General features: G+C 47.0%; 3 protein-coding genes across 8 annotated transcripts in view; all 3 read right to left on the minus strand.

Annotated features, from left to right (window-relative positions):
• LOC310748416 (uncharacterized protein) overlaps positions 1 to 18213 on the minus strand; it is a 376897-nt gene that overhangs the window by 169902 nt on the left and 188782 nt on the right. The window lies entirely within an intron of this gene.
• On the minus strand, positions 1223 to 7281 carry LOC310747250 (uncharacterized protein). 4 transcript variants are annotated; one of them, XM_083581593.1, is made up of 3 exons: positions 7005 to 7281; positions 5672 to 5789; positions 1223 to 4208 (listed from the first exon to the last, which is right to left on the minus strand). In XM_083581593.1, the coding sequence occupies exons 2-3, from the start codon at positions 5751 to 5753 to the stop codon at positions 3172 to 3174; spliced, it is 1119 nt and encodes a 372-aa protein (XP_083437719.1). In that variant the 5' UTR covers positions 5754 to 5789; positions 7005 to 7281; the 3' UTR covers positions 1223 to 3171. The 4 variants fall into 4 exon arrangements, with proteins under 4 accessions (XP_083437719.1, XP_083437720.1, XP_083437722.1 ...); XM_083581594.1 differs by having other exon boundaries at positions 5672 to 5792; positions 7005 to 7124; XM_083581596.1 differs by having other exon boundaries at positions 6463 to 7023.
• LOC310748472 (apoptosis-associated speck-like protein containing a CARD) lies at positions 12953 to 17821 on the minus strand. 3 transcript variants are annotated; one of them, XM_083584304.1, is made up of 3 exons: positions 17722 to 17821; positions 16521 to 16895; positions 12953 to 13968 (listed from the first exon to the last, which is right to left on the minus strand). In XM_083584304.1, the coding sequence occupies exon 2, from the start codon at positions 16847 to 16849 to the stop codon at positions 16532 to 16534; it is 318 nt and encodes a 105-aa protein (XP_083440430.1). In that variant the 5' UTR covers positions 16850 to 16895; positions 17722 to 17821; the 3' UTR covers positions 12953 to 13968; positions 16521 to 16531. The 3 variants fall into 3 exon arrangements, with proteins under 3 accessions (XP_083440430.1, XP_083440429.1, XP_083440431.1); XM_083584305.1 differs by lacking the exon at positions 17722 to 17821 and adding an exon at positions 16251 to 16317 and having other exon boundaries at positions 13830 to 13968; positions 16573 to 16931; XM_083584303.1 differs by lacking the exon at positions 17722 to 17821 and having other exon boundaries at positions 16521 to 16936.

Consider the following 18213-nt stretch of genomic DNA (forward strand, 5'->3'; position numbering starts at 1 on the left):
TGATATTCAGATGAAGGGGCAGTTTACTAAATAAGTAAAAGTTGTGCCACTGTGATCTCTGAAGGGCAATATATAAATTTAATGAATAAATAATAATAGTACCAGCTTCTTGTGAAGCAGAGGGCTTTCTTTTCTTTTCTTTTCTTTTTGCTGGTGCAATTCCTGTTGAGGCGCAAGAGGCGCCATCTATATTTGGTTTGTTTGTCTAAAAATATTTTTATAAGCTGCATAGTTTAGCTTTTAAAAAAAGTTTAGCTGTGCCCTCCCAAAGTGATGCACATCAACAATAGTAATGCAGGCACTTCTGAAAGGAATATGCTACTAAGGGAAGCTGCTCTGGTTAAGCCATTCAAAGCCTTCATTGAAGGTGGGGTGAAGAGAAAGGTCATTCTGTTTTGCTTAAGTGCCTGAACAAGGTGCAAGTCATTTGAAAGTGAGTTCCACAGCTGTGGACCACCACCAAAAGGCCCTTCTCTTGAGCTTGCCAGCAGGTGCGTGAACATCACCTGTCAAGCCAGTCTTTGGATGAAGGGCAGTATGCAAATTTAATGAACAAAATAATCAGAATGCGTCCTGATGCATTTTAATTATTGTTTTGCACTAGTTTCTTTATTTTGATCTGTAATTTATCATTTATGTTTTTACGTGTTGCAAGTCACCTTGAATCCTGACTTGGGAGAAAGGTGGGATATAAATGTGTTAAATAAAAGTGTTAATTTTTTTTAAATGTCCTGCTGTTCAAGACGGCACTGCCATTTACACAGCAATCCCATTGAACACTTGAGTCACCTGTTTTAATTGCTGTGTTATTTTAACAGGATTACTATATTAAACATTAAACTATGTTTTTATTTTAATGCTTGCATAATTGGTTGTTAGACTCTATATTTTAAGGTAGTCATTAGCTTTACCTTTATGACGACTTTTAATTGTTTTACCGTGTGTGATTTATTTTTATGTGTGCTGCTTAGAAATGCAAATTAAGCGTTATATAAATGCCTTAAATAAATATACTTCCATACCACTTAGAAAACTATTTTGAATCAAGTGGTGTATATAAATAATGGTGCTGCTTCATGGAAGAGTCCTCAGTGACTGTAGGTCTTACAAGGGAAAACACATGACAGCTTTGTATGATTGTATGATTCTCCACATGTTTTGGATGTTCCTCTCTTCCACCTACACAAAACAGTTAGACAAAAGGATGGTCAAGATGAGCAACTGGGTGAAAAACATTTATTTTGGTAACTTACAATGAAGGGGGTTTAGGTATACACAATTTGTTCACAATTGATTTTTCTCAAGGGCAGTTGATACATAGAATAAAAACACCGTCTCAAAGGCAGTCAAAAACTAAAACCAAAGAGCCTGTTGCACCTTAAAAACCATTTGATTTATTGTTGTATGAGTGTACATGAGAACTTTATGCTCTATCCCTCCTCTTTTTTTCTTTATAGACCGCCCTTCCTCCCAAAGGAGACCAGGGCTGCTACAGACTCACACTACAACTCTTTCAGAATTGCTCGATGACCTTAGGTAGCAATACATCTTTTTTTTAATGCTCTTAATAAAATCTCCTTGCCGCTGACAAGGAGAGAAGCTAAAGTCAAGCTTTGGGGACTGTCTGGATAGTCTGGATGCTCACCAGCACAACAAACGTGTGTTGAGTTTCTCCTTTGGTGTGAGGGCTCCAAACCCCTCACTCCTTGGGGAAGTGCTTTTTGTTAGGAGGATATTGCTCTTTTTCCCCCTCCCCCAAATCTGCTTGTCACTGGGAACATGCAATTCCATGCCCAGCTCACGGGGCCACCTGAAGTGCGATCTGAAGTGCTATCTGAAATGTGGCTGTGTGCACGTTGTTGCCGGCAGTGTCCTTGGCATCATGGATGGCGAATGACCCGACTCCCCACAGTGCCCACATTGGACACTAGTGCAAGCTGCAGAGACGGGACCCGTAGAGAAAGCAAAAGGGAGGTCACATTCATCTTGGAGCCTCTCCAGGAAAGTCTTAAGAAATCCCAACTCAAATGTCCCTGCTCCCTCTAAAGAAGCGTTGAGGACTGTGCAGCCTTCCACATGTTGAACTCCAACAGCCTCAGCCAGCATGGCCAATGATTGGGGATGATGGAAACTGTGGCCTAGCAACACTGGGGGGGGGGGAGCAGGTTCTACATCCCTTGCTCTCATGCAGGTGTGTGGAAGCTTTGGCACTCCCAGCACCTCCGGCCGTTGCCACGTTTGCTAGGGCTGATGGGAGTTGTAGTTCAGCAACAGCCCTGGAGGTCCAAAGATCTCCCCCCCCTCGCTCCAAAGGCGGGATGATGTGCGCGTCAGCACACAAAGGAGGAGCACTCCTTTGTTCTGTCACAGGGAGCTGAAACTGATTGGCTTGAAGGCAAAGCGTATAGAAGCCCTTTGCCAGTTTCACTTTTGCAGCAAGCCGAGCTAGAAGTCTCGAGAAGCAGGGCCAGGCTATGAAACGGACTTCTGCATACTCTGCAGGAGTAAAAAAGAGTAAGGAGGCAGAGGGATGAAGTGAGTGACAGAGAAGAGCATAGAAGCAGGGGTTAGGCAACTAGTAGGACAGATTGGCAGGTTAGCACACAGAGATTATTAGCTTGCCAGACCACTTTCTGCTGTCAGTTCCAGGAGAAAAAGAACCCGCTCTCTTCCATTTGATTAATGCTTTTTTTGCCTAGTGACCTGGAGCAAGTACCACTCTCCAGAGGTGGGCAACTGTTCATACACCTGCAACATGGCTATGTATGCTGGGCAGGAGAACCATGACAGCGAACACCGGACTTGGGAGAAAGCACTGGAGCGCCAACCACTGCGTGCTCAGACTCTTAATTTGAATGCTCAACCTACGGTGGAGCACATAAATGACCATGATGAGCTCTGCCAGTCACGATCAGGGAAGCAGGGAGAAGAGATCTGATGGGTGCAGAGTCGAATCATAGAATTATAGAGCTGGGAGGGACCTCATCATCCAGTCCAACCCCTTGCAATGCAGGAATGAAGTAGAAGGTCCGATCAGAAGCCTTTTATTCCAAGAAGCTAAAGCTAGTCAAAGAGGCCTAGGACACAGCTCTAAAGGGGCCTAGAGGGAGAGACAGGAAGTGAGTGAAAGGGGCTACTATCATAAAGAAACCGTAGGGCAGCCCTGCTCTCTTAGATATTTTGCAGCAGAGGGGGCGTATCCGCCCAGGGGTGCAAGGCGAGAGCGGCCACCGGCTCCTCCTCCACAGGGTGCACCTGTTTCTGGTGACGGGTGAACTGCGGCTTGTAGCGGAAGGCCTTGCCGCAGACCGAGCAGGTGTAGGGCTTCTCGCCCGTGTGGATCCTCTGGTGCTTGATGAGGTTGGAGCTGACGCAGAAGCCCTTCCCGCAGTCCGCGCACTTGTAGGGCTTCTCGCCGGTGTGGATGCGCTGGTGCTCGATCAGGATGGAGCTCTGGGAGAAGCACTTGCCGCACTCCTCGCAGCGGTAGGGCCGCTCCCCAGTGTGCACCCGGTGGTGGGACACCAGGTGGGTCTTCTTCTTGAAGCGCTTCCCGCACAGGGAGCAGGGGAAGGGCTTCTCCCCGGAGTGGGTGCGCTCGTGCTTCAGCAGGTTGGAGCTGAGGGAGAAGCACTTGCCGCACAGGGCGCAGGTGTAGGGCTTCTCCCCGGAGTGCGTGCGCAGGTGCTTCATGAGGTTGGAGGTGCGGCTGAAGGCCTTCCCGCACTCCCGGCAGGGGAAGGGCGTCTCGCCGGTGTGGGTGCGCTGGTGCTCCACCAGGGTGGAGCTGCGGCTGAAGCCTCGCCCACACTCCAGGCACGCGTAAGGCTTCTCGCCAGTGTGGGTGCGCTGGTGCTCCACGAGGGTGCTGCTGCGGCTGAAGCTCTTCTCGCACTCGCTGCACGTGAAGGGGCGCTCCCCCGTGTGGATCCTCTGGTGCTCAATCAAGTTGGAGCTCTGAGAGAAGCTCTTCCCACAATCGGTGCAGTGGAACGGCTTCTCGGGTGCACGCCGGGGCGAGCTCGGCGGGGCCTCTAAGATGCCCAGGACATTGATGTAACCCCCCATGGCTGGCGCGTTCGATCTCCTGCGGCGACGCCTGAGTGGCGGGGGGTTTACCCGGCAGATGTTCTGAAGGGTTCGGGGGGCATTTTCCGCAGCTGCCACATTGGGAAGAAATGCCACTTCCTCGTTCACCGTCCCGTCACCTGTGTGGAGAATATTATAAGCATCTCAGCCCCATATGTACTTTAAAAAGCTTGGCTCCCTGCCCGTATTGAGGACAAGTTGCCACCAGAGATTAGGAATTCCCAGGCTACGTCAGACCAGTTGTTCGCTCTGCTCAGGGTTCTGTCATGTGACAAACAGCCACTCAGCAGAAATCAGGAAATTGAGCGTAAGATTGATGCCCTGTTTAAGAATTGTAGGAGGTGGGTGGGTGGTAAGGGGAGATGCTGGGGCTGCCACCACAAAAGCCACTCCTGATATCCCTATTCCCAGTTGTATACAACTGTTACGTAATTATTAGAGGGATGGACTATGACCAGGGAGATCAAGGGTGAAATTTACACTCAGCTGCAAAGCTCACTGCATGGCTGATCAAATCGCTCTCTCTCAGCTTAACCTGCCTCACTGTAGTGAGGATAAGGGTAAGAATAACATGTAAGTAAACATAATATTCAATGGAACATGAACATATGTATACTCAAAGGTAGTCTAATAATATCACACATGTTCCAGGGCTGAAGACTGATACTAAAAACAAGTTATGGGCTTCAGCCTTTGCATTTGCTGTCTAGCACTGAATCTGGCAACAACCAGCAAAAACTAAGTTTCTACTGCTCATTGTTTTGAAAAGGAGCTTGGAAGCATCTCCATTTCCTCATTTAATTCCCCCCCAGTGTTTCTTCACTTCTCAATCAAAAATTCCAACTTTTTGCAAAGCTTCAGCCCCAGAAACAGAAGAAATTATGTAAAACTTAGTATTTATGCATAGGCATGCATAGTTTGCATAATTCATTGATTTCAGAATATGAGCATCCAGGTCACAGAATATGTTTTGGGAGGTGGTTTGGAGCACAAAGTACAGACACACGTACCTGTGCAAGTATTTATTCAGCCAAATGAAAGGAGGGATTCACTTTTGGGTGCAGTATATACAGTCATATGCTGAACATGCACTTATTTACTTTGGCCTTTGACACCAGGGATATATATATATATATATATATATATATATATATATATATATATATATATATATATATATATATATATATTAGGACACAGCCAATTCTTCAGCTTGCAAATTTTAAAACTGCTTTTAATCTTATATGTTGTTGCAACCTGCCCTGGGTCCTTATGGGTGAAGGAGAAGTTAAAATCTAATAATAAAAAAGGAGAATTAGTAACAACAACAAAAGAATGATTGTGTGTTCCTGAGGTGTATAGTAGACTAACATTTCTGTAATAGGACTACAATACAAAGTGTGTTCCTAAAATCTGAATAAGTGAATATTCCCCTGTGGCAATGATTCTATTAACTTATTTTAAGAGAAATGAAGTGAATCTGTCAATCTGAAGTGAATAATTAATGGGGAAATGAGCTATATAATTGCATTATAATTTTTTGTCAATAAATAATACAGTGTGATCGTGCCCAATTTCTCACCTGAAAAGATTGTTCCCCTTGGGATCTCCCCATCCTCAGACATCTGAAATTCTGGAGCATAATTTCCATCAACCTGGGCCATCCAGAAGACCAAAACACACTTTGCTGAGCTGAAAACCTGCTAGTGAGAGATGCAGAATCAAGATTTCATGTCCACTCTCTGTTCTAAGTATGTTTCAATGTAGGGGAAAACAATTATTGCTACACACTCAATCAATCATGAATGTGCAGTTCCTCAGAACATATAGCCTGTGGAACTTTCTATAGTCACAGTAAACATAACACCAGTCATTAAGATAATTGCATAGGTATTAGTCGCAGTAAATAAAGCTAGGCCAGCACAGGGTGGTTGGCAACGTGCATGTAGAGCTGGAAAAGGTGTGGAAAAAGGCAACCAAAACAATCAGAAAGCTAGAGTAAATAAAATAAAAATATAGAACCCTCTGAGATAAACTAGGTTGATAGGGCAGGAGGTCGTAACAACGAGTTAAATATGGAACGAATGCAGAAGGCCTATTCGCATGTCCGTGGCTAGTCATTTGTTTTGTTCTGCACCCCGCTTAGGGCAAGCGTGTCCTCTGAATCACTTGCCCTGGTCGCAAGCCACAACGCAGCCAGCTGCAAAACTTCCCTACTGCTGCTTGACCCCGCCATGTAAAATTGCGGCTTCCGCCAGCGACAGCAGTTCAAAGAGAATGAGTCACTGTGAAAGGAAAAAGCAGACCAGATGGTGGTGGGGAATCCAAACAAACCAGCTCGATGGGTGAGCAAAATATGAAACCGATACTTACAATGCACGCCCACCCCCTATAGAGGGAGAAGGGAAGCCACAGATCGCCGGAGACGGGATCAAGGAAAGCCACCCGCAGGAGGAGGATCGGTCCCTAGAGACGCAGTGCAACGACTCTTCTCGCCTTCCTAAAGCGGCTGCCACCCCAGTTTGAGAAGGGGGGTGGCACGAAACCCCTGCCCGCCCCTCTTTCCAGCCCCACAGCGCTGCATGCATGGATTACTGAGATGGGGGGGTTGGAAAAGGAGGGAGTGCGTGGGAAAGGAAAACAAAGTCCCGGGGCGCGTTTCCGTGCAATGGCCCCCAAAGAGATCGCAGTGCAGGCTGAGAAGACCACGGAGGGGGGAGGATCAAGCAACAACCTCCCCCATCCCCGCCTTTTTGCAGCGCTCCAGGCGACTGCAGAGCGCGATTCCTGCCCCTTCCTATTGTTTCTCCGTCGCAACTCCCCCCACCCAACCCCGAAAAGCAACCCGATCCTCCCCACTTCCCTCCCCCGAGAAACCAGCCGCCTCCCCCAAAGGAAGGCTCGCAATCGCTCACCAGACTCCCGGGAAAGCCCAGACTGCGGGCGCAAGAGGCGTTGTGCCCCGTCGAAGGCCGTCCCCAGGAAATCCCATCCTGGCATCAGGCGTTCCCCTTGTGCGAGAGGGCGCCGCCCAGCCCTCCCCTTCGCTCGCCGCAGTGCCGGGAGGAGGCGTCGGATTTGCGGCGGTGGAAAGGACAGAGGCCACTCGAGGGCTGCGACACGCGCGTCCCCGAGACAAAGCCGCCTCCGCCGTCGCCTCCAGAAGGTTGCAGCCCGCATCGTTTCGCCAGAAAGATTCCTCCTCGCCGTCCTGGGAAGAGAATAGACAACAAAGGGGCTCCTGTGTTTCTAAGCTCTTCTTCCATGCCAGTCATCAGCATCCCTAACCCCCAACAATGTCTCTAATTCAGCCGACTTGTTTTTTCCAGGAGATCAGAACTGTAGAGGGTGGGCCTGAGCCCAGTTTGTGTTAGGGGTAAGAACACACACTTCCTTGCATGTCTTGGATAGGGACCTGGAAGTAGCAGCCATAGAATTGTAGAGATGGAAGGGACCCTGAGGGTCGCCGGTGCAAAATGTATGAATCTCAACCCAAGCATCTGTGACAGATGGCTATCCAACGTCTGCTTATAAAGCTCCAATGAAGGAGAGCCCACAACCTCTTGTGGGAGTCCTTCCACTGTCAAACAGTGTGGGTGGCGCTGTGGTCTAAACCACTGAGCCTCTTGAGCTTGCCAATCAGAAGATCGGCGGTTCGAATCCCTGCGGCGGATGCTCTGTCCCAGCTTCTGCCAACCTAGCAGTTCGAAAGCACACCAGTGCAAATAGATAAATAGGTACCTTTGCAGCGGGAACACAAATGGTGTTTCTTTGCGCTCTGGCTTCCGTCACGGTGTTCTGTTGTGCCAGAAGCAGGTTAGTCATGCTGGACACATGACCCGAAAAGCTGTCTGTGGACAAACGTCTGCTCAAATACAGCCGCAACATGTGGCTAATGAATATAGTAAATGTGTTATTATTAGTAGTAGAATGTCATTCAAAATTTACAATTCATCAACTTCAAAATATTAGGCAATAACCAAGAAGTAGTCAACAAAATGAATTGCTGGCGGGGAACACCACAACACCTTTCAATAAATGATATCCCAAACAGTATATCCGGATTGAATCAACTTTTTCCAAGATGAATCTTTGTCAGCTGATGATGAAATTGAATACATTACATATAGTGAATGACAACAAAAATAATACTGAGCCATCTGTATATTAAATAACGAATAAATAATAAATGAGGCATACATACCAAATAGTTTTAGATAGACTATCCCTACAGGTAAATGTAATACTTGCGGATCAGAGCTCACTAACCAGTGTAGCTAACTGATACTGATAAAACAGATGTAAAGAATTTATAAGGTTATTCACAGGTGTGAGAAATAACCATGTATTTATACTCAGATCCAAACAGGGTAACCTTGCTAAGCAAATCAGTCTCTTAAGCTTAAGGCAAGAAATAGTATTCTTTATGAAACTGAATATCAATATACATATCAAGACTTTGCGATTAGACCACTGAAGAAGCCCGGAAAACTACCTTGGCAGTGTGCTACCTGCAAGCCGCAGTAAAAGGGCCCCATCGGGGGCGAACAGCAGCCTCTTGATTACTTGGACTGCCAGGGCGAAACAGGTGCAAAACGCCAGCACCCTGTCTACAACTTCACTAACATCCATCTACAACTTCACTAGCATCTCTCGGTATTGTGAAAAACACCGAACTTACCCTTTGTTGGTATCTTCATGAACTTACTTAAAAAGATAAAGAAAACAAAAGACGTGAGTTAAGCATTTGAAAAATCCATTGAAACCAGACATTATAAATTCATCTTAGCTTGGGTAGTTCGTAAGTCTCTGTGGCTTTACACAAGGTTTTGTTTTTTTCTCAGAAGATTGATAAAGAATGTATAATTATTTTGGTAATTATTGTGTGTATATTAGTCGCCAATGTGTTGCATGAGTCGTACTACTAATCCAGGGGTCAGCAAACTTTTTCAGCAGGGGGCCGGTCCGCCGTCCCTCAGACCTTGTGGGGGGCTGGACCATATTTTGAAAAAATAATAATGAACAAATTCCTATTCCCCACAAATAACCCAGAGATGCATTTTAAATAAAAGCACACATTCTACTCATGTAAAAGCACACTGATTCCCGGATTGTCCAGATTTAGAAGGCGATTGGGCCAGATCCGGCCCCTGGGCCTTAGTTTGCCTACCCATGCCCTAATCCTTAGGGCTACTTGGTGGTAAGAGGACTGAAGAGCCATATTGACAAAGCAAGGGCTGTAGCTCAGTAGTAGAATATCTGCCTTGAATGCAGAAGGTTCCAGAATCAATCCCTTGCTTCTCTAGGCAGGGCTAGGAGAGACTGTCTGGAGCCCTGGAGAGCTCCTGAGAATCATTGTAGATAATACTGAGTGTGAGCTACACCAATGGTCTCACTCAGTGTAAAGCAGCTTCCTATGTGGATAGCTCAGTTAGAGTGCGGTAGTGATGACACAAAGGTTGCAGGTTCGAGCCCTGTATGGGAGACCTGCATATTCCTGCATTGCAGGGAGTTGGCCTAGATGATCCTCAGGATCAGGGTCCCTTCCAACTCTACAATTCTGTGATGGTTTACTCAGAAATAAGTCCCCAAAATAAGCAGGGCTTTCTTCCTAGTAAAAAAGGTAAAGGACTCCTGGACGGTTAAGTCCCGTCAAAGGCGACTGGGGTGCGGCACTCATCTTGCTTTCAGGCCAAGGGAGCTGGTGTTTGTCCGCATACAGCTTTCTGGGTCATATGGCCAGCAGGACTAAACCACTTCTGGTGCAACATAACACTATAACAGAAGACAGAAGCACACGGAAATGCCATTTACCTACCTGCCAAGGCAGTACCTATTTATCTACTTGAACTGGTATGCTTTCAAACTGCTAGTAAATGCGTTGAGGATAGTGGCCAAAGTTAGTAGCATAACAAGACTCGCTTTGGAGTATAAATGCATGGAATTGTACTTTTAGTTTTATTTTTGTTTATTCTCCTACATTCATATGCCACCTTTCTTCCATCATAAAACCCAAGATTGTATTATAGTTCTATCCAGGCACTGACCAGATTTAGACCTGCTTAGCTTCAGCAAGGTATTTTAGTTATTTTATATAGTGCATAATTGTATCATTTTTGTAGCCTCATGTGCCGTCAGAACATACTCTGGGACCAGCCCAATAATAGCCTTGAGGAAATCCAAGGATGCATTTGCTGGCAGTTGCTTGCACAATGAGAACACCCTGTCCTGGATTTCTCAGAACTGATCTCCAAGGAAATTCCTGGGTTGCTGAACCCCACTCCACCCAACCTTCTCACCAAAGAGGACAAATGAGGACACAAGCTTGGAATTGGGAAGGTCACATTTACTAAAATCCATCTGTAAGGCACATATAACATCACTTCACAAACATTCCTTTTCCATATCCTTTTTTATATGTAACAAAGTCCTGAGTTGATGAAGCATGGTTTCCCCCCAGTTTCATAAAAATTCACATTGCGTTGGCACATCTTAGGGAATATTGACAAGAACAGTCAGATAAAATGGAATGACAAAAAGGAGAGGCAAAGGTGGTTCCTTGTACCAGAGTGATTTGCATCAAAAGTTGTGTATTGAAAACTTTCTTTTAGTTCATAAAATTTGTTGTTATTCTGCACCACGACTCCCATCACCCCTGATCACTGGCCTTGCTGGCTGGGGCTGATGGGAGTTTTAAAAGCAATTTACAAGATCATCTGCTGTCATGACAAAAACCTACTGGTAATTTCACCCTTTGTGCACCTTCCTTATTCCTTTGAAGGGTGCTGGGAGGTGTGAGCAGGGAATAGTATTCACAATAGGGATTAACAGATAGATTGGAGATATCAGGGCAGCAAAGATGGCTCACTTAATGAGTCTACCTGGTGTGTGTTAAAGGACAATAAACGATCAGTTAATTAATTTGCCACTATATGCTTTAACTGCTTGGATTTTCAGCAAAAGACTAAAAGTGTCTGGATTCTGTCAAAGCCATAACTTCCTTGGTAGAATAATATTAGCAAACATGGGTAAGTCACACAGTCCCTCCCACCTTCCTTGTCATTGTATGACTATGATCTCCACAGTTCACTAGAGGGGCTTAGCACAGGCTCAGCACAGACCACAATTAGGGCAGATCACTTAACATTACTTTTTCCTGATTGGGAGGAGAGCAAGTGACAAAAGAAGTGGAGTCAAAATAGCATTGCCGAGAAACAAGGCGGTGATGTCAGCATGCTTAGGCGAACCAGTGTTTAAATTTTCCCAGGCGTGTTTTGCTACTGGCACACGACTACATGGAGATTTCTGGATGCCAGGCTGGCGGTCACAGTTTAAAAACCTCTGTCCTAGTCCATAGTTAATACCATTTCCATTTCCACAGTGTGCGTTTCTCCTTCTTGCATACTGGGTCAAGAGAACTGTTGACAAGCAGTGTAGTTGAGATCATAGAATCCTAGAATTGTAGCACTAGAGGGGGCACCGAGGGTCATCTAGTCCAACCCCCTGGCTAATAGGCATTCCATTTTGGTGATCATAGCTTAGGTGTGAGATGCCATTTGGCACCTAATTTTATGGCACCTAGTATATATATCTGAGTTTCTAACACTGAGGGGAACCACCGGGTTTTCAGAAGAGAAAATCTTAAAAACGTCAACACTGCACTCCCCCCCCAAAAAAACCACACAGTTAAATGAAGAGCCGCTTTCTACCCAGAATACAAAACAAAATGGCACACCCTAGAGCGGGAGTAGCCACTGTGGGGACCTCAAGATGTGGTGGACTACAACTCCCAGCAGACCTGACTACTGGCCTAGGGTAGCCAGGTGTCCTACATTAAAGAGGACTGTCCTCTTTTTGAGGACTGCCCAGTCCAAGTCTGCTTTAAGATTTGTGGTTTAGTCATGTCCGATTCTTCATGACCTCATGGACCAGAGCATGCCAGGAGCTCCTGTCTTCCACTGCCTCCCGCAGAAGCAGGCAGCCTGACTGTCATCCCCACCATGATATGTATTTTTTATTTAAACTGCAGTAATTATTTCTAAATTTGCACCCATACATATAAATCACTATATGCAAACTGATATCCTCTTTTTCAGCACCGCATACCTGGCCCCTCTACCTGTTGGCTGGGCTGACAGGAGCTGTGGAGCACAACATCTGGAGAGCAACATGCCAGCTATTCCTGCCCTAAAGGATTCAGATTGCTACTCTTGTTTCATCTCACACCCAAATGACTCAAGATACTCACACTGGGCTGTGCCTATAACGGCCACCTCCTTCCCTGCTTGAACTGTGAAGTGCATAAATTTGGGGATTCAAAAGTGGACTTTTAAAAAACCCCCAAAGGCCTGACAAGGACCTCTTGAGCTTCCACTCTTACCAGCACAAAAGAGTGAGTGGTTCTGAAAGGAATTTGGGCAAACTGAATGGGTCTGTCCATCTACTCCGTGATTCAGTCTGCCTACATGTCAATCACCCATTGTCACAATGAAGTCAGGTGATCCCATTTGGTATAGCAATGGGCCCAGAATCTCCAATTATCAGCTGATCATCGGGGTTCCCTAGCACAGTGCTGAGCAAGCCCCAACATTCATCGCAGCTTGCAAAGTGTTATACAGTGATACCTTGGTTCTCAAACGCCTTGGTACTCAAACAACTTGGAACCCAAACACTGCAAACCTGGAAGTTACGTGTTCCGGTTTGCGAACTTTTTTCAGAAGCTGAAAGTGCTCCGTTTTGAGTGCCACGTTTCCGATTTGAGTGCTACACTTCTGTTTTGAGTGTTACACTTCTGATTTCGGTGCCATGCTTCTGTTTTGAGTGTTACGCTGAGGTCTGTCTGATTTTGCTATTTATTTTGCGCTTTTGTTTTTGCGGCTCTTTTTGTGACTGTGTGGAACCCAGTTCAGCTACTGATTGATTGATTGTGTGACTGTTGTTTATTGGTTTCATTTTATGGAACAATGGTCGAATTAGATAGTAAAATTCATGTCAAATTGCTGTTTTAGGGATTGTTTTTAAAAGTCTGGAACAGATCAATCCATTTTGCATTACTTTCAATGGAAAAGCACACCTTGGTTTTGGAACGCTTTGGTTTTGGAACGGACTTCCGGAACGGATTAAGTTTGAGAACCAAGGTACCACTGCACAGCTGCTGCCTCCAGTCAAGTGACAGGCAGCCCCTGCATGGCCCAGCTGCATCTTTACCTGCCCCAAGCCTGACAGCAGGTGCATGGAAGGTGGGTGTGGCTTGGCCAAAAGAGCAAGGCGAGCCAAATGGGGAGGCCTGGTAGGCCTAGTTAGAACCACCGGGTTGTGTTAGGATATATGTTGAAAACTGTCCCCTGCCCCACCCCAAAGGCCTGAACAACAGAACCAGGTTCCCCTCTTGCCTTCCAAGGTTGCACAGCACCTCTGACTATGAGAGCCCTGCTATGGTTGCAGGCTATTCTTGCCTTTGCACGGTGTCCTGACTGGAGCATAGTGAGTGCTTGGGAAAATACATGGTATGGCTTTGTCTGTAGGAGTCCCCTGGCAATAAGGAGGTGAATTTCTGGTGCCTTGAAAGGGATCTTGCCTTCTGCCTTCCCTTGGGGCCTCATTGCCCTTCCAGGTCATTCACGAGATGTGGGTTTTTGGCCTTCAGTGCCTCATACAGCATATTTTTGCACCGTAGGTCCCAGCTTGGCATAAGCTTGTAGAGCTCTCGCATCTTGTCTGGGTTAGTTTCCTTGGCAGTGATTTTTTGGTATTGCTCATCACTGAGGACGGAGCCATACAATTTATCCAGCACCGGTTCCACTGGGGTGGTCCGTTGGATTAGCGCCTCCCTGTGCCGCTCGATGAAGTGCACGTTGGAAGAGTTTCGAAGCTGTGGTCCTACAAGGAAAAAGAAAGAACGGAAATCTTACTACACGTTCACACTTCGGGCTTAAAACTGGTTGCCCAACTCATTCCCTCCTCCCCCACGCCCTGGGAATTGTAGTTCCATGAGGGGAGGGGTTGCTAACAGAGCATTCCTAGTAGCTCATCTGCCTACAGTTCCCAGAATTCTTTGGGTAAAGTCGTAACTGTTTTGAGAACTGCTTAAAAGCCAGTTTAGGCCTTAAGCAGTATATCAACCAATAAATAATGACAGCAACTTGACCAGCCTTGACTACACTATGACTTGAGAGGCTCTGGTGCAAGGCACAGGGGTCTGCACTAAACTGCAAATATCAGAGAGACAAAAGAAAAAAATGCATTTGTAAAGGTGCAAAACAAGCAAATGTGATCACAGAAGGAAAAGCATGGTGGTATCAGAAGCTCTCTAAAAGGCTCCATATTGCAGCCAAGGCATGCATAATTTCAACTGTGGGAATTAGAGAAGCCAGGAAGAGGCAGGATAGAAAAGAGAGAAATTTGTATATAGCAAAGGTTCTTCCATCCATCCTATTTTTGACCTTAAATTTGTGGAATTGGGTGGCTGGGAGAGGCTTTCGGAGCCAACATACAACAACTTCAGGTTCACAACATCTTGTGGCCCTGACCGTTAGGTCCAGTCGCGGACGACTCTGGGGTTGCGACGCTCATCTCGCTTTACTGGCCAAGGGAGCCGGCGTACAGCCAGCTTCTGGCGAACCAGAGCAGCACATGGAAACACCGTTTACCTTCCCGCTGGAGCAGTACCTATTTATCTACTTGCACTTCATGCTTTCAAACTGCTAGGTTGGCAGGAGCAGGGACTGAGCAACGGGAGCTCACCCCATCGCGGGAATTCGAACCGCCAACCTTCTGATCGGCAAGCCCTAGGCTCTGTGGTTTAACCCACAGCGCCACCCACGTCCCTTCTTGTGGCCTATTAGATCTTAAAACATTACAGTTAAATCAAGCTGTTGATGTAAACCTATTTTAAAGTTCAAGTAAACAGAAAACAAAAGAATATTTTGTGGGGATTTTTTAATTGTCTTTTATTGTTGGCCACTGTTATCAATGGCCAGCTATTTCTCAGAGTGGATTTAAAGTTGTTTGAGCCTCGTTTAATGGACTCCATTAAACCAGGACTGGCGAACACCAAAACTGATGGAAGATGTGTTGGTTGCTGTTGTTGGTAATGTAGGGTCGGGAGGAAGCGTAGAGCTATAAGTCCTGTCCATAATGATCCAAGCAAGTACACAGGGACAAAGTTCAACCTGTATTTTTCAGAGCTGCAAATCAGCAGTCTGGTTATTTATTTTATTGCTGCTGCCACCTGGTGATCCTGTCCGCTTCAAGAGTACACCTTTCTCAGAGAGGACATAAGCAACCCTCCAACCACAGCATAACTAGATGTGAAACTTAAACATGCCACTTCCTATGGGGTCTTTTGCACTTTTAATTCCTAATACAGAGCACAGAGGTGAGGAGAATCTTTTGGGCAGGGGTGCAAAGGGGCACAAAAACATGGGTGAAAATTCGGGCTCCCTTAAAGAAAAAGATCCTAAATAGTTTTCTGTTTAAAAATGTTTTAAAGAAGTGAAGCTGAGCACATTTTCTCCATCCTTTCTCTAACTATGCATGTTTTTTCATATTGTCAGAATTATTCCATGGAATTGTTCCCTTATTTCTTTGTGACTCTGGTGTGCTTGTGCCCCGCCCTGTGCCAACAAATATAAACTGGCAAAGTTCAATTCATATTTTTCACAGCTGCCTATCAGCAGTTTGGTTCTTCGTTTTATTGCTGCTGAAACCTCTCTGGCATGAGCTGAGAGGCAACCTTGCATTTCTAAAGCAAATGGGAAATGAAATAATGGCTTTAAGCTTGAAATGTCTCGCGGTGCGAAATTGCTCACTTAAACCTGAGCAAGTCCAGGAGTTCGTTGCAGTACAAAGTTTAGCCCTCGTGGGGCAGAATGTAAATAAAGAATGAGTTAAAAGAAGAACAAGGCAGTTTCTAAAGTCCATAGATGGAAAGAGCGTTATGAAATACACGAAAGCGAAAGCAACTGAACGGAGGCATTTCCAGGAAAGCAGGAAAAAAAAGCCCCGAATGCAGTTTTTTAAAAGTCAAGCTTGTGCATGACAGTCTTTGCTTACAAAAGACGTTATTTATTTATTATTTTCTATCTTATGTTCTCTGCAATGTAATTCTCAACAACTTCAAGGCAAATAAAACTTCTGCAGATGAGCGATCAGAGAGTTACTATTTCATTTTGAAATACTCCCTCATCGCAGTTTATTCTCCTTGTTTGACTTCATGTAGTTACAAAGCTAGATGGAGAGAACGAGGCGAGACGAGGCTTTTAAGTGGAAGTGCCCACTCCCCAGTTTTTCTAAGTGAGTGCCGATGAACTTCAACCAGCTTTACTCTACCGCCTCTTCCCACCTCCGGAGGATCTCCTCTGGCTGCAGCAGCAGCTGCAAAGCCGCCGAACTCGGGACCAGCCGAAAGTTTCGCTCCCCTCCAGACCCACCTTGGCGATCCTTAGGATCGGGCGCCGCTCTCCCTCCCCAGCCGCTCCTTACTGTTCCCGGTGGCGGCCAGGAGCTCCTCGGCGCGGTCCTTGCAGTTGATGGCTTCCAGCACCTCGGCGGTCAGCTGCACGGCGTACTCCTCGGTGTAGAAGCTGACCAGCAGGTTTCTGAGGTCCAGCGCATCCGCCTTCTGCAGCCGCCCTCGGGGGATGTTGTCGTAGCCCGGGCGCACGGGGAACTCGTTCAGCTTGACCTTGAGCCTCTTCAGCTCGCCCTCCTCCAAGTTCTCCAGGCAATCCAGCAGGCAGTCCCGCGCGCTCTTCGCCATGGCGCGCCTTCAGAGCCAGCAAGAAATCAACCTCGCTTCGCGGAAGCTGCAAGATTGAAAGCATCCGTCGTGCCTGATACAAAGCCCGGGCTGGCTTGGCCGCGGGGGGGGGGGGCGGGAATGCTGGACTCCGATTGGTGCAGCGGGAGGAGAGAGGCTGGCCTGAGTGAAAGCTACAATGGGGGCGCAAACGCGCCCAAGCGCCCTCCCGCGCTTTTCTGTCTCTTTTCTCAGCGCGCTGGGCGGAGACGGACTTTCCCATTACTTTCCCATTACAGTGGTACCTCTGGTTACAGACGCTTCAGGTTACAGACGCTTCAGGTTACAGACTCCGCTAACCCAGAAATAGTATCTCTGGTTAAGAATTTTGCTTCAGGGTGAGAACAGAAATCGTGCTCCGGCGGCGCGGCAGCAGCAGGAGGCCCCATTAGCTAAAGTGGTGCTTCAGGTTAAGAACAGTTTCAGGTTAAGAACGGACCTCCGGAACGAATTAAGTACTTAACCCGAGGGACCACTGTATAAGCATTTGCACGAGAGAGCGCTTGCAAAAGGCGTCCAGGCGCCAAGTTGTTGCAGGCATAAGCTCCAACATTTCTCTGATGAAAATAGGGGAATAACAACAACATTATTTATACCCCGTCCATCTGACTGGGTTGCCCCAGCCACTCTAAGCGGCTTCCAGCATATATAAAATAACATAATAAAACAAACTTTTAAAAACCCCTTCCCTATGCAAGGCTGCCTTTAGATTCCCTAGTTATTTCTATCTCCTTGGCAAGGGGGTGGCAAAACTCCATACCGTCCAATATTTCTCCCATGAAAATAGGGACATCCTAAGGAAAAGCAGGACATTCCAGGATCAAATCAGTAACCTGTAAATCCGGGACTGTCCTTTGAAAACAGGGACACTTGGCGGGTTTGCAGCACATGGCTCTTGCAGGAGCGAAATTCTGGAGAGATAGGGCTGGGGGGACTTGGGGGAATGGCAGTGGAGAAGCTGCATGCTCTGACACCGGGGGGCGGAGAGCAGGTGAGGGCGAGGCTGGTGCGTGTCCTGGGGGGGTGATGCGCATCCCGGTGGCGTGGCACGCTGCCCATAGGGGAGCAGCGCGCGTCCCAGGGGTGTGGCACAACCACCTGCGAGGGCATGGCGAGCGTCCCGGGGCCATGGGGCACCGTCTGCAGGGGCGTGGCCTGCGGCGTGGGGGGTGCACGGCATGTGTCCGGGGGTGGCTGCGATGGTACCCCCCTCTCCGATAGTGCCTGGGGCGGTGCGCTCCCCCGCTCCTTACCTCCGCCAGTGGGGGACAGAGCAGGTTTGTAAGAAATAAAGAGGAAAGCCATGCGAACAGCCAGGCACTGGT

The sequence above is a fragment of the Podarcis filfolensis genome, assembly GCF_964270895.1.
Source record: "Podarcis filfolensis genome assembly, chromosome: 13".
NCBI lineage: Eukaryota > Metazoa > Chordata > Lepidosauria > Squamata > Lacertidae > Podarcis > Podarcis filfolensis.

What these genes read in the sequence shown, in the direction of transcription:
- LOC310748472 (XM_083584304.1), bottom strand. Translation starts at nt 16,849, where the DNA reads ATGGCGAAGAGCGCGCGGGACTGCCTGCTGGATTGCCTGGAGAACTTG.
- LOC310747250 (XM_083581593.1), bottom strand. Translation starts at nt 5,753, where the DNA reads ATGGCCCAGGTTGATGGAAATTATGCTCCAGAATTTCAGATGTCTGAG. An exon ending in AAGGGGAACAATCTTTTCAG is followed by an intron (nt 4,209 to 5,671) that starts GTGAGAAATTGG and finishes TTCTCCACACAG; the next exon opens with GTGACGGGACGGTGAACGAG.